This window comes from Macrosteles quadrilineatus, unplaced genomic scaffold (genome assembly GCF_028750875.1).
Source record: "Macrosteles quadrilineatus isolate MER2022 unplaced genomic scaffold, UCM_ALF_1.0 Scaffold_2__2_contigs__length_208266976, whole genome shotgun sequence".
Lineage (NCBI taxonomy): Eukaryota > Metazoa > Arthropoda > Insecta > Hemiptera > Cicadellidae > Macrosteles > Macrosteles quadrilineatus.
Genome location: NW_026542595.1, coordinates 85,862,735 through 85,878,275, shown reverse-complemented (window position 1 = coordinate 85,878,275; position 15,541 = coordinate 85,862,735). Strand labels below are relative to the sequence as shown.

Genomic DNA, 15,541 nt, shown 5'->3' with positions numbered 1-15,541 from the left:
CATTGTCGAGAAAACAAATATGGTAGTAGACATAGCCACAGTTTTCATGGTGGTAATTGAATATATAATCTTTAATCACAGGTGGGATTGCTGCTTGCTTTACAGCACTTAAAAGAAACATGTTATCAGTAATTGTTCTAGCTGTGAGCTCAAGTAGGGACAACATAGTGGCGAGAAGGTTCCAAGTGGAATGACACTCACCCCTCCACACATGGTTTACGGGCCTTTCGGCCGCGCCAGTGACCTTCATACATGGTTTACAGGCTTTTTAGTCAGCCGTGCCAGTGACCTTCACACATGGTTTACGGGCTTTTTAGTCAGCCGCGCCAGTGACCATCATTCACACATGCACAAGGAGTAGCTCAAGTCCTTCCAGATTTGAACGCCTCAATGTACAAACACATTCAAAAATAGCCCCACTCCAGTTGGATCTCAGCCACCATGTGTTTCGCATCGTGTTTCGGCTGGATATTCTCCATCAAGCGCGACGAGCCGTCGCCGTTTATCGTCAAGACCAGGGTGGTATTTCTTAGACCGGTGGAGCCAATCTACGAAAAACTTCGACCCTTGGATCTCAGGCCACCACCGTTACCACCGAGAAACACAGAATATGCCACCATAAAGGTATGTAGTGATAGTGGAGAGGGGAGCGCAACACATGTGCAGCATGTGCAACATGTGTTTAGTGTCCAACATGATCTCTCTGATGCTGATCGTTCATGATTTTGTTCAACATTATTTATATCGCAGAGTATGTGAATTTTTTAATTTGATTGAAGAAGACAACGATTCAGACACAGACTCGGAATTTGGGGTCAATTGGGGACCAGGAGGGTGGAACGGGTGGAACGAGGTGGATATTGGGGACTGAGGGGAGTTGAGTGACAGTGATAGTAGTGATTCAGGAGTTGAGATTTTGGTGAGTTTTTTGAATTTTAAACCCATATGGGAGTGTATCATAATTGCTACCATATTTCCTTTTTGGTCCAGTAATTTTAAACTGTTTGACCTCACTGATTGTAACTATATTCCTATCCTTTGTTCGTCTGATTCTATTTTCCTCAATGTCCATTGTTTGTGCAGCATCACCCAGGACCATCTCTTTCAAACTGTCAAATCCAATCTTTTTAGAAGTTTTCATATTTAATGTAAGCCCTTTTACTTTACAAATGGGAATCAATTTTTGTTTGTTTGTTGACCACACCAGGTATGCATAGGTTTTTGGCCCTCCAGATACAAACTCTGTTATGTATGAACCTGGTCCATACTCGGCCAACTCATCGGTCATTTCCCCTAGATAATCTCCCGTGGGAACTCTGTACAAACCACCCTTGTATACATACAATACAGAATCAGTATCATAATACAACACTTGACCACCTAAAGCATCTAGATGCTCATAGAGCTTCAATCTCGCTTGGGCAGTAGTGTAAGCTGCCAACACAACATTTACATTTTGCAATGGCTCCCCAACCTCCTCAATATACTCCCAGCTAACAACAAGAACCTCATCATTGACAATCTGTACTCTATTTACATCAATTTCAGGACTGGTTAACATTTTGAAAAGTGTTTTTGGGTCCCTGACAATCGTAGCTTTGGTCTGATTTTCACGCTGTCCAAATTTTCCCCAAAACGAGTTCAACATAAGCTTAGCTAACGACCTTAAGCCACCATTTTTTACAATTTTGTCTTTTTCTAGTTGGACACCCTCTTTCTTAAAATAGTCGTCAATGTACTTGTTTTTGTCCTCGTCTGTTTCACACCAACCTGGGTACCCAGATGCTTCCTGTTTCATTTTTAAAAATTTATTTATAAAATCAGTAAACAATCCCCCATTTTCATATGTGGCTACCTTATACTCCCAAAGTTCATACATGTCAAGCACAACATAACCCTTTTCTACAGCTTTACGAACTTCGTCCATGGTCCAGGTCCCAATAAGTGCTCTGTCACCACTTTCGTGGTCGCAATCACTTTGAATCTGACCATCTCCACAAGTCGCGCACAAAACAAACATTAACTTGTCATTCATTTTGGCTGGGAGAACGGGGTGATAGAGCTCACGAGGTGGAAGTACTTTACACTTTAATAGACCCTCAACATTGAGACCTCTCTGTCTACACTCTTTGTCTCCTACATAGATCGTTGGATGGCCTACAGGGTACTTGCCATATTTACATACCCAGGGATAGAGAGAGCATACATCCACGTATTCAATGGTTTCCCCTTCGGCGCATTTGTGATAGGTTTTGGCATTCCCGGTTCGGCCCCCAAAAAAAGCTTGCCTCGGATTCAGAGGTAAATTGTTGAGTATCGGCAACTTGTCTAGATGTTTTAGGTTTTCTGTCTTTTTTAACTTTCTAAATTCACATTCCCACATTTGTACAACGTTATCACCCAACTTTGCTATTTTAGATTTAGTCCGTTCATATCGCAAATGGAGTGAGTCAGAGGGGTCCTCTTTCAAAGCAAGTTCCCGGTCGTAGGGAAAGCATTTAGGACATCCGTGCCAGTAGCAGCCTTGAAATTCGTAAATATTCTGACCGTCAAACCCATCTACTTTCAGTTTATTGATCTTAACTTCTTTTCCACGACCAGCGTGTTCAATTCTAACTCCACGTTTCTCCTCTTCCCATAATAGCCACTGTAACGCGATTGCCGATTGAGCGTCTGTAAGCCTATACCCGTTTTTAGGAACGATGCCGATGGTGTCCATTGTGAAACAACAAGTTAATTTTGAACTTTGGGTTCTCTACATTTCCCTCAAAGTAGACATCACGTCCTTTCCTGTCATAGTTATACACAACAATTTTGTAGTCCCTCAAAAACCCCTGAAATATTTCAAGTTCTGGGATGCCAGCTCCACCTTCTGGCATTTCAACCCTAGCTCGGCACACAAGTTCTTGAGCCCTAACAGTCTGTCTTTTTCCATCATCTTTCCTTACTGCGTTGTAAAGGGGGTCTTTGGTTACATTGGCCATAGCCACTACAATTGCACGGGGAAGACACAATTTATCTTTATTATTAATGACAACAATTCCCCGTCTTGCCTTGCATTCCTCATCAAACGTATTGTAAAACCCTGGTCTTACCCTTCCAGAACCTACAGGAAGGTTAATTCTAGTGCATTCCACTTTAAAGGTGTCGGTAGATTTGATGGATTCAGAGTTTGATTGCACAATACCGCCAAAGATTTGCCACAAAACGTTTTCATCAATTTCAGTAGCCGGACGAAAATTTACATAGCCTGGTGCTTTTGATTTCAAGTTGAGACTCTCCAAAGTAAACCCAAGTTGATCATTTTCAAAAGCTTGTTCTTTCATACTATTTACAATTTGTGCAAACCCCTGTCTCAACCAATCAATCTCATTAGTCTCTGGAGGTGGATTGGTGAATTTAAATACAGTTTTACTCCCATACAATCTAAATTTATTTACATAAGTTTGATCAGTACTAATCAAATTAACAGGCTCAACTACTTTTACGGGTTCAACTACTTCATCGGATACGTTATCAGCCATACTAACATCCATCGTCGTCAAACGCCTAGAGCAAAGTAAAAGGGACGCGGAGACACAAGATCTAGAGGGGGCACAGTCTGCGCGCGCACACAGCTAAATATAGCACACCGATTGCACACTACAACACAGAGACACAAGATGTGGTGGGGACAAAGCTGCGCGCACACAAAGCTAAATATAGCACACCGATTGCGCAATACGTTACACTAAAGAAACAAAGTTCACTTACCACTGATGTACCATAAATAATCAGACTAACATTTAACACTAGAAATAACTTGCAAACATAACCTCAAAACATCAAACACAAGAGCACACGTCCAACACGTTCAATTGCCAAGAGCAAAGTGAAAGAAAATAAGTACTGAAAAGTTTAAATAGCTCAAATTGGCCAATCACATAACAGATCACCTATTTATGACCAATCAGGTACAAGCTTATTACAACCAATCAGCAACCAGAATACACACCTTTAATACTTCCTTGTTTTGTTACAGAACCGTGATGATGAAGAAGAAGAAGAAGAAGAAGATTTGTAGTATTTGTAAATATGTTTAAACGTATGTAAATATAAACCGTAGATGTAGCGGCATTAAAACATATTTTAAATCAAACAATCTGTGTAATTATTCAGGACATATAACTCAGTGGAGGCTATTTCATTTGGCAAGAGTTGATCATTACGGAGGTTACATAAGCTGGTGAGAACCTACGCAATACGTAAAGTGAAGCTTGGTGGGAAGGTGAGGTTACGTTGTTTGGGGGGAATCGGCGGAGAAGAAGTAAGGTTTTTTCGTTTAGCGCGAAAGTCACTTGGCGGGAAGGTGATTTTTTCGTTTGGCGCGAAAATAAAAGTGAGGTTATGTTACTTGGCGGGAAGGTGATTTTTTTCGTTTGGCGCGAAAATAAATGTGAGGTTATGTTACTTGGCGGGAAGGTGAAGTTTTTTTCGTTTGGCGCGTAAGTGAGGTTATGTTACTTGGCGGGAAGGTGAAGTTTTTTTCGTTTGGCGTAAAGTGAGGTAAGATGTTTGGCGCGAAAACAAAAGTGAGGTTAGACCACGTGGGACACCAGAGGGCGACCACGTGGGATGTTTGGCGCGAAAACATAAGTGAGGTTAGACCACGTGGGACACCAGAGGGCGACCACGTGGGATGTTTGGCGCGAAAACATAAGTGAGGTTAGACCACGTGGGACACCAGGGGGCGACCACGTGGGACAAAAGGGGGCGTGGCCTAGGGGGAGGGGTGGGGATGAAATGCTGCTCTCTGATTGGTCCCCGCAAGAGCTGGGTAGCCTACTCATGTGTTTATTGAGAAAATAAATACAAAATCATGAGTTAAACAAAATGTACCGTGTTGAATTATCAAACAAAGCTTTAGGCCTAATTACCAACACAACAACAGTCACAATTGCAAATTTTAATGATTAAAACCGTAATTTTACATTGCTAGGACTGTACGCTATAAGTGGAATTAGACATTTTATCCCAGTTAATAGAAAATATTTTTTGTTTTAGGGTATTAAAGTATCTTTTATCTACATTTTAATTCAAAAATAATTTTGTTCTATCCTTAATATATAATCTAATTATACGCTTGCAGCGTCATTTACGTCTATGTTTTCATGAATTCACTAGAATAAATTTTTTATGATTTATAGACTGTCGTGTTTGTAACGTTTGCAGATTATAAATATGTATATTTTAAAATCTACATAAACTTTTCATGAAGAAAATAAAATAGATTTCATTCTAAAAACGTAAGTAATTTAGTAGTAGAACACTGTTCGTCGTACTCGCGTCGGTAAAGAAGGTCTTTCGCATCATCGACAGTGGCGCTGCCTGATATCTGCATCAAGAACGAACTCACGGCACAACGACCGCTGGCTTGTCTGCTTTTATTTCCTTAAGTCAATGCATGTACACAGGACGGCTAGTAGAGACGGCACCGCGCACCAGACTGCTTCCGCTTACTGTTACTATTATTCTACAATCATTGATACGTAAGACTTGGTTATTATAAATATTTATTCATTATCTATTTTATTTAGTAGACAAATTAATTATGTTTTAAATAGTTTCAAATACATTGTAAAGATCGCATTATTGGGAATAAGGTCACAAATATGGTAAATATATTCTTGGGGGCCAGAAATCACGACCGGGAAAAACAGGATTTTCAGTAGGGAAAACGGGGAAATATGCGTGATTTTTCCCAAGGGGTTCTGTGGCCACCCTGGTTCCCGAAAGCACTTGTGATTAAAACAGTTTATTATATATTGGCCTTTTTGAACTTTAAAATTTAATTATACATTTCATTGTCAGTTAATAATTGAATGAAATAGCAACAGCTGACATATTTTCATTTTATAATTTAAAGTTCTTGCACTTCAAAATTTAAGTTCTAGTGAAATCTTTTACTGAAATAAAAGTTTTTGAGCTTGAACACACACAGACACCCCAGATATTTTCACAGAGATACTGGTACCTACAAACATAAACCGATATTTTCATAGAGATACTGGTAACTACAAACATAAACGTCGACCCATGCTAAGTGACTTGTGACACTGACAAACAAACAAAATAAACAAATAGGCCTATAGAAAATTCACAATAGGATATTTCTAATTTGAAAGAGCCTACTTTTTATGTTGATTTTGTTGTTCCAGTTTCCAAGAAGAAGTTAACTTGTAAATAGATCTAAGTATATGAATATGAATGTAAATATATGTAAATTAATGTAGTATTATTTGCGTGTATATATATATATATGTATGTGTGTAAAAACCTAAAGAAGACAATATAAAGACATTCAGGAATTTGTAATATGAGGTATGTTCAATGTTACTAGTTTAAAAATGTTCACGGCTCTAAATAGACGTGTGGTATAAAAAACCTGTAGGCTATAATTTAGAACGACATGAAATTTAACTTTTTTTTATACTTTTGTTATTTAAACAATGTAAACAACAAGTAAAAATAGTTACGATTTTTATTTAATTAATCTTTATTTAGACTCATATAAGTTTTTGTAATTTGCAATAATTATTCCAGAAATTATTTTCATTTCTCATATTTATTGACCTTTTTAACAATAGACGGCTACTTTGTTCTTACGAGTGTTTATTAGGCTCTGTGATGACAGAAACCTGCGGTCCGATGTTCCGTTCCGATTTCAATTCCGCTGTCCCGTTTCTAGGCAGACGAAACGAAAAAAACAGACTAAACCTTGTGTAGCGCCCCGATCCGCTGTCTGTGCATGCGCATCTACGTCATTGATGACGTCCCTGTTGTTTCATTCGGGCGACTGCCGCTAGAGTGTGTACGTGACACGTGTGAGTCCGAACAAGTCCGAAGCAGACTGCAGAACAGAAGCTGGAATTGTTTTTATTTTCAGTCTTTGTTGTTCATTGTGAAGTTAACCTCTTAAGTTGATTGTTAATTTGTTGTTTTTGTTATTGTTGACGTTATGCTCGCCTTATGTCTTATACCACGAACAGCTTTGTTAAGTTTATTCTAATTGGTGCTGTTATGCTCATGAGTCATGCCAGTGAATACAAAATTTATGGTAATTTAGTTTTACCGAAATGTCACACTGTAGACCAAGCCAAGTGTGTTACCTTTGTGATAAGCATTTTACTACTTGTTCAAATCTGAAAAGGCTCATGAGAAATGTGCACAATCAAAATGAGGGATTAAACCACATTTGCTTACAGTTTCCAATCTGCAAAGATAACTTTAAGTGTTTTGAAAGTTATAAAGAAGATCTTAATAATAACCATGGTATAGCAGTTAATTTCCTTCCAAAGCTGAGTTTTATGATTGGAAGAGTTCAATCGAAGATTAACAAGTATGTTCGTTTATTTGAAAAAAAAACTCGTCTAAACAACTTTCGACAAAATTTGTTTGCCACAGATCTGGACATTTTTCTCCTAGAGTAAGTTACGTGGAAAGAAAGAGACAAATAAAAGTAAAAGGCTCGTGCAAAATTAATGGATAATGCCCAGCCCATCTTAAGGTTTTTTTCAAAAGGATGGAAGTGTGCACGTCTCGTTTTGTTCCACTTATGTAGGCCATAAATTGGGAATCGGCCATTTAACTTTAAAAGAGGGTGAACGGAGTGAATTAGCAGTCAAAATAGCAACAAAGGTGCCATTGGATGTGATAATTGAAGATGTGCGTTCAACTGCTGAAAAAGAGTTTAAAAGATTGCATATGTTGACAAGGCAGGACCTTTACAATGTCCAAAAAGAGTTCGGCTTGAGTGGCGAAGCGGTCCGCCATTCAGATGATGCTACAAGCATCGATTCATGGGTTGAGGAGGAGAATAAGTCAGATGATAGCTGTGTGATTTTATACAAGCCACGGAGTGTCGATGCAGATGCAGGTAGTAGTTTTAGAAAGGAAGATTTCGCTCTAGGTATAATGAACAATGCTCAGGCTGAGCTTTTAAAGAAATATGGAACAGATTGTATTTGTGTAGATGCCACCCATGGCATGAATGCCTATGGGTTCCAACTTACAACTCTAATGGTTTTGGTTGACCTAAGACAACGATTTCCTTGCGTTTTTTTTTATTTCTAATACAGCTGAAATAATAGCAATTGAAGAATTCTTCAAATCGATAAGGAATGAAGTTGGCATTATCAAAGCGAAGACATTTATGTCTGACATGGACGACATTTTCTATAATGTTTGGGCAAGTGTTATGGAAGACAGTGAACGAAAACTGTACTGCACATGGCATGTTGACCATGCACCCTGGATGTGCCGCCCCCTTCCTCCCTACTAACCCGGCGATTGTGGTATCCTACTGACTCCGACACACATTCACCTTCTGTGACAGGCATGGAGCGAGAGATTATTAAGGTCCAAAGACAGGATATAGTCAAACTGAAGAAAGGTGGCTGCCTAAACGATCTCCATATAGACAGCTATTTACGTCTAGTAGAGCGGCGAAGTCGCCATACCCCCGGACTACCAAATACCATGTGTATGGACTCACTTTTCCTGACCGACCTAAGGAGGAGAAGAATCGATGGCGCCACTCTTAGGCGAATACACGCTACCGGAACTCCTACTGGTGCCACTATTCACCTCTGGAAATCCTGTGGGGCACTGGGCTCTGCTATCGGTACATCCGGAAAAGAAGCAGGTTCACTCGTATGACTCGATGGGATACAAACACCCCCAGGAGATGCGCCAGCTATTCCATGCTCTACAGAGATACGCGCGAGTGAATGACATTCCCTGGTCCCCGGAAGCCTGGCATCTGCAGGACACTTCCGATTTAGGGCCAAAACAAAAGAATGGAGTGGACTGTGGTAACTTCATACTGTGGTTTGCTGAGCTGCTTGCCAGGAAGCAACCCATCCCCCACGCTCCCTTCGAGTTGGATACAAAGTGGTGGCGTACCCACATAGAGGAGACCCTGACAAATCAACATTTGGGGAGAGTGAGTCTACAAGGAGAAATACCAATAGACCTGTCCGGTTGGGAATGGATGGATGAAGCAGCCAAAGTCAGGGCACCTTCTCCCTCACCGGCCATGGATTTGGACACCCTGCTGGAGGCCCTGGGCGAAGCCTGCGACACACCCATCGATCCGAAGCCAGCATTGCAGTCTGGGGAAGAGGATTGGGAGAAGGTGATCGAGAACGCCCTAGTCGAAGTAGTTGAGGGGGATCGTCTGCCTCCACCAGTCGTCATTGCTTCACCTGCCTCACCAGGCTAAGACCAGCACTGTCCCGGATGAACCCGTCGTGGCCACTCCGAGGGAGGAGCCATCGACGTTCCAGCCTAGAAGGTGGCGGCGGAGGAACGAGAAGCGAACCATTTACCTGCCCGACGGCCCCAAACTGCGTGTGCCCAGAAAACTTGCTAGGTTACTGAAGAAAAAAAAACAACAACAAAAAACAATAAGTCCCAGAGATGTTATTTTCGTTTTTAGGTATCTTTCTTGCTACCGGGGTAATGTTTCATTTATGAGTGGGTAATTAGGTACAGTTTGAGGGAAAAATTAGTTTGTTATGTTGGCAGCACTGGAAGTTGAATTTTGCAGCCATCAACAACTCAGATTATTTTTCGTGATTTTTGTGATCTTCTAAACTTTCCATGTAAGTACTATATTTTTCGTGATTTTTGTGATCTTCTAAACTTTCCATGTAAGTACTATACCAATATAAGTTAGGCATTTAGTGTTATATGTTTCCTATACCTTATTTACCTATAAATGTTACTATGTTTTGAAATAATGCTGAAAATATCCCGTTTTCTTTAAAGAATTTTTTGTATAGATTATGTAAATTTTTTGTATGTATATTTTTTGATGCAGCCCAGCCCAGCAACTCCATTCCCTTAGGACATCCCTCTCGAGGGAAGGAGTCCAGGGCCTGGGGGAAGACCGCTGCTGCGGTAACCCGAGCGGGTACTCGTGGGCGGTGCGCCACCGAGGAGTCTGTCGGAGGCCCGGCTCCACCGAGTACACTTAGTAGAGCACGATGTCTGCAACGAATACTTTCGACACCGGAGGGACAGAGCGTGAACCAACTTCGTCGTCGACGGCACAAGGAGTGCACTTTCTTGGAGGAGAGCGCGTGGGCCGCCTCCAACGTACACTTCGCCGCAGCTTCCATCTCCGCCAGCGTGTACGTTTTTTAAGTACGCAAAAACCTCTTCTATAAATCCCTGGGAACAATTGAATGCAGACAGCCATTTCCGTATAGTTAAATGATTACGTAGAATGAAATTGGTAGGTGATTAGGGTTGTATGCTTTGGGACTGTAAAAATAGACAGTGACTATAAATTCTTTCATTTTGTCTGAATACATGGTCTTGAATTTACCGGTGTTACTATTTTTCATTGAATGAACAATTAGATCTAACGGGAATCCTGAAAAAGATTCCTCTAAAGCCTCTACTAACCTATCAGGGGCTTTAAATTTTTTCTTAAACAATAAAATCATTTCGTGCATGGTTTTTATCCTAGCGTCCTAGCGTCCTAGCCGTCCTGCAGATCTGCCACAGATGAAACTGCATTCAAACACGGCTTTAGTAAAGACCACCAAGTGTCACCGCAGTCGGCCGAACTTCTTTCGCCAAGCAGCGACGAAGTCTTGGGCCAAGTGAATAGCCCGCCCGCACTCGCGTCTCCTGAGGTGGAAATCGGTATTCTCTGTCCGATTACCAATAGGGACCGCATACAAGCTGACCTACTATCTGCCGTGGCCTCCGAGCTCTACGCCAGCCCTCCTGACAACGCAATGGACACAGAGACAGCCCTGCTCAGCAGCTCCATCCCCCCAGGACATCCCTATCGAGGGAAGGAGTTCATGGGAACATTTCGAGCTATTTGTAACTAAGTTGTAACGAAGAAAGCGACACGGAAACTAATTGTTTCAGTTTTATCAAAGGAGGGAAGAAATAGCCGTTGAGCAAGGTATTTTCATGTGGGTTATAAAGTAATTCTTTCAAGTAGTTTAATTAAGTTCCAGCTATCTCAAAAAGTATTGCCTTGCCACATAGTTTATTTTTAATCTAGATGGAAATAAGACTTGATACTTTTTAACAGATGGCGACAAAAAGAGCGAGACAACCGAGAGAGGAAAAAGGCTGGCTTGAACACGAAATGAACTGTGCTATTAATTACGTGAGAGAAAATGGAATACCACAATGGACAATAATCAAGGAGGTGTGATATTACACTTGAGAGACAGGCTAAAAAGTGGTGATTGCACCTAAGGTAAACCTGCAAGCCAGTGTTACCAAAAAACAAGAAGAGGACATTGCCAAACACGTTCTATTATTGGCAAAGACGTTTTTTGGTATATCTGACGTTGAAATAAGAAGATTAGCATTTTATTATGCAAAAGCAAAAGAAATTCCCCATTCATTTAATAAGTTGACATAAATTGTAGGTCCTGATTGGCTCTTTGGTTTTCTCAGAAAAAATCAGCAGATTAGTGTGCGAAAGCCACAGGTCATGAATCTCAACCGCATCTCAGCTTTCAATTGAAATGAGGTTTAACAGTTATTTCCAACATATCTTCCATTATGGAAATCCAAAAATTTGGTGCATCAAGGACATACGTAAACCGGGGTGACTTGGCACCCCGGGGTGACTTGAACACAAAATCGGGAAAAAGTTTTATGAAATGGGCTAACAAGCATAACTTTAGGTACCATTATCTCCTCAACCATTTGAGCTACCAACCCCAAATTTTTACCACTTTTTAACTATGGCATTATAAACATGCTGTACCAAAATAATAGTTCCAATACAAATATTTCTATATAAAAAAATAAAATAAAAATTTACTCGTAAAAACTATTATATATATATATTTTTCTTATTACAGGTATAAAATTGTTTTCATGCAACCTACCTTTATTAAACTGCTAGGGTAATCCCATTAGGTAGTCCACAAGATGCATAAAAAAATTCACTGATGTATCTTTAACCGTTTTTAAAATAAATGTACCTAAGATAAGAAAAACACAAGTTTCGGGAATTCGCACTTAAACATAACACATACGTCTCCACCACTAAAAACCTCCAGGACAGTAGGTTTCTTCTTCTTTGTCCTCCAATTTTCTCTTCATCTTTCTTCTCTGCACCCTTCTCTTCTTGTTTTCTTCATTTATTTCCTTGTCAGCTTTTCTTATACGTTCGGCATCGATCCGTTTCAGGCCCAAAACCGTGAATTTGCCGGGATTGATCTGAAGCCTTTTTAATACATTGGCTTTTCCTACAGCTCCTTCATTAAAACTAATCACAGCATCTGCAACTCCTAGCCTAAGGGCATCTAGGCCTACAAAAACAGTTTTAGGTAACCTTTTCCATATGGTAGCATTAAAGCTCTCGTTAGGATTTTGCGTTCGGCCATGGAGGCAGCGAGAAAGCAAATCTTTGTTTGTTAAATCCTGGTATATAGGTTTCATTACCTCACACACAGCCTTAGGTAGAGGGTGTAGGTGCTTATAAGTTTCTCCATTCAATTTAGCTTTATTATATTTGCACCAGGTATCATTCGTTTTTGGGCAGTAGTCGTGCATAGGCTCGGCATCCGTCGACATCCGGTGATAGAGAGTAGCCCATATGGCTTTTTGCATATCCGCTACACTGCTCAAATTGCTCCTAATTGCTTTCCCATAATAAGTTTGCAATTGGTCAATTTCAGCCCCTGTCAGGCGACCAACACCTCCTATAAACTTGTCATCGCTAAGTTTATTTTTTTTGAAGTTCCGCTTCAATGTTCGTAGGCGGGTACCCATACGTTTTTGTACGTGGCCCACGCATTCCAGTTTGGAGATTTCAAATTCATCTCCATAAGGATTGTTCTCCAAAACTGCTGAAAACCCTTTGGAGTCCCCATCTCCAAGATATTCTTTATATCTGAGGCCCAGCTTTTCTTCAGAACGACCACACAATGCTTTGGCACCTTCCACCTCCATCCCACCACTCGAGCCGGTGTAGTTTGCTTTACAACCTAATTCCTTATGTCTAGCCATTTTTTCTGGGTTTTCTATGTTTACTTTATTTACACAACCAGTGCAAAATTTGGTAAGACATTAAGTGTCCAAAACCTTGCCACTGTCGAAGCTGGTTACCGTTATGACACCATTTAGGGAAGTATGGCCCCGCTTCTGCCATGTGCCATCAAATGCGGCTGCAATATTGTTGTCACCATCATTTAGTTGAATGGCTTCAACTGCAGCATTTCTCATTGAGGCCTCACTAACCTCAATAGCAGCCCTTGAAAGCTTAGCTGTGTATTTAGTAAATTTAGTACTTGGAGGTGCTAAATTCATCACGGCAGAAAACATTTTTGCTGATTCATTGCCTTTCCCGATAGATCTTAGGGCGTACGCAAACCTTGCATTTGTTTCATACATGTTGTGAATTGCTTTGGATGACATGGCATTTGAGGAATTGGCACATTTGGTACATTTGATCACTAACTTGTGAACCAACCCCGCATGGAAGTTTGGGTCAATATCTAGTTCGACACAGTTACTGTTGGCGCAGAATCTGCATTGTGTAAAAGATTTTATGAGGCCTGAAATCAGTTCTAAGTCAACAACTAAGTTTACCTGAGATTCATCATAGCTCAGCTCATTTGGGAGCTTTGAATTTTTTAGTTTCTTTGAAGCAGATGACTGTTTCAGTGTAACCTGTTCATTAGGCCTAGGCCTAGGAGTCTGATCAGCAGTTGGAGGATTGGCCACACATTTTGATGTATACTGATTTCCTCTAAAGCTTCTTTTGGGACAAAACCTCCTAATTCTAGGCATTACAACCACACTATTCAAACTACACTGGATAAAAATAAACAATTCTAAAAACAAACATACCACAAAGCTTGTTTCAAATAGTTGGTAAACATAACCTAATGTAAACAAACAAGATGAAATAACCAACAAACAATGCTTAGCAACAGTTACTATGGCATTCTTTCAGCTGTTATTTTTGCAGGCTTACCAACAGACAACAAGGAAATAAAATAACCACAAGTTGTAGCAAAACTCATATAACTATAAGTGTATAAGGATATTACTCTGCAAATCGGTCTAAAAATATGGTGTCATACATTTTATTTTTATTTTTTTACACTAAAAATATTTTTTACACATAGATTGTTATATATATTCTTAAAGGGAATTAAATAGAGATTTTTTTACAATAAAAAAATAAAAATCGATTTTTTGACCCCAAAAAGGTACCAACTCCCCTTAATGTCTTGCCAATATGTTTCTTAAATTTTCCCTCAGCAGGTTGTTTTCTCACTTCTTGATCCTCTTCCTCCTTTTCCTGTCTTTTATCATTTTCTTCTTCCTCTTCAAATAAATTGTCAAAGTCTTCGTACTCAAATACACTATATACTGAATAGTCATCACTATCCTCTTCTACTGAACTACTACTTGCAGACTCATTTTTGGTTTTCTTTTTATTTTTATTTTTTTGTTTCTGGTTACTGGTTGTGGAGGTGTCCCTGGAAGTCCCTGGTACTGCTAGTACATCTTCATTAGGAAAATCATCAGCGCTGACACTTTTTCCGGGTGTGACTTTCTTCTTTTTTTTATTTGGTGTTGAGGGGAATCTCTTTTCACTTAAAAACTGCAAAACAGCGTCACTTATCAGACTAGTAGCAGTACCGGTACTACTGTTGTCCGCAATGTCAGTCGGTTCATCTACCGGTATCGGTTCAGGCTGTATAGGTTTTGGGAGTCTTGCAATTACCTGTTGTGGGTTAAAAGGAACTATTCCTGCTTTTTTAAACCCTGCAATCAGACTTTCACTTTTTCCAGTTCCTTTTAGACATTCATTCATCAGTTTGGACAGTAAACCAGGAAAGTCTGACTTAGCTAGTGTGGCATTGTTAGTCTTTCTTTTATAGTCAAGCAGAATTTTTCGCCAGGCTACCTTCATCGGTCTAAAAAATGCAATATCAAGGGGTTGAGTTAAGTGTGTTGAATTGGGTGGCAAACAAATAAACTTGATGTTATGCCTTTCACATGTCTTGATAACATTGAGGTTGAGGTGACTTGATAAGTTATCACCTATGACAACTTTTGTTCCTTGTTGATTTTTAACTGCAGGTACCAAAACTGTGTTAAACCAATCATCAAAAGTGACACCATCAAACCACCCTGATAAAGTCCTGTTATAACGGCTACCTGGCGGCCCTCCTTCAACCCAAGTTCTCCATATATTTGTTGCTTTATAGACGGTGTAAGGAGGAAGTACTCTTCCTGCAGCATTGCCACACAACATTATTGAAATGGCTGCCTTACTAGAGTTCAGGACTCGTTCAGGGTATTTGATACCACGTTTGGTTAAGATCTTCTTTTGGCCAGGGTCATCGGTGAGATTGGTCTCATCGAAGTTATAAATATTGTCAGGGGAAATACTGAGGATCGCTTCCACCACTTCTTCTCCGTCATCTTTGGTTTCTGTAACATACTCTTTCACAATTTCTTTTTCTAGATTAAAAAAGAATTCATTAACAACCTC

General features: G+C 40.1%; 1 protein-coding gene across 1 annotated transcript; it reads right to left on the bottom strand.

Moving 5' to 3' along the window:
- Positions 1 to 901: 901 nt before the first annotated feature.
- On the bottom strand, positions 902 to 2,719 carry LOC128984530 (uncharacterized). The gene is made up of 2 exons (XM_054403860.1): positions 1,344 to 2,719; positions 902 to 1,109 (listed from the first exon to the last, which is right to left on the bottom strand). The coding sequence occupies exons 1-2, from the start codon at positions 2,717 to 2,719 to the stop codon at positions 902 to 904; spliced, it is 1,584 nt and encodes a 527-aa protein (XP_054259835.1).
- Between the last annotated feature and the right edge of the window lie 12,822 nt (positions 2,720 to 15,541).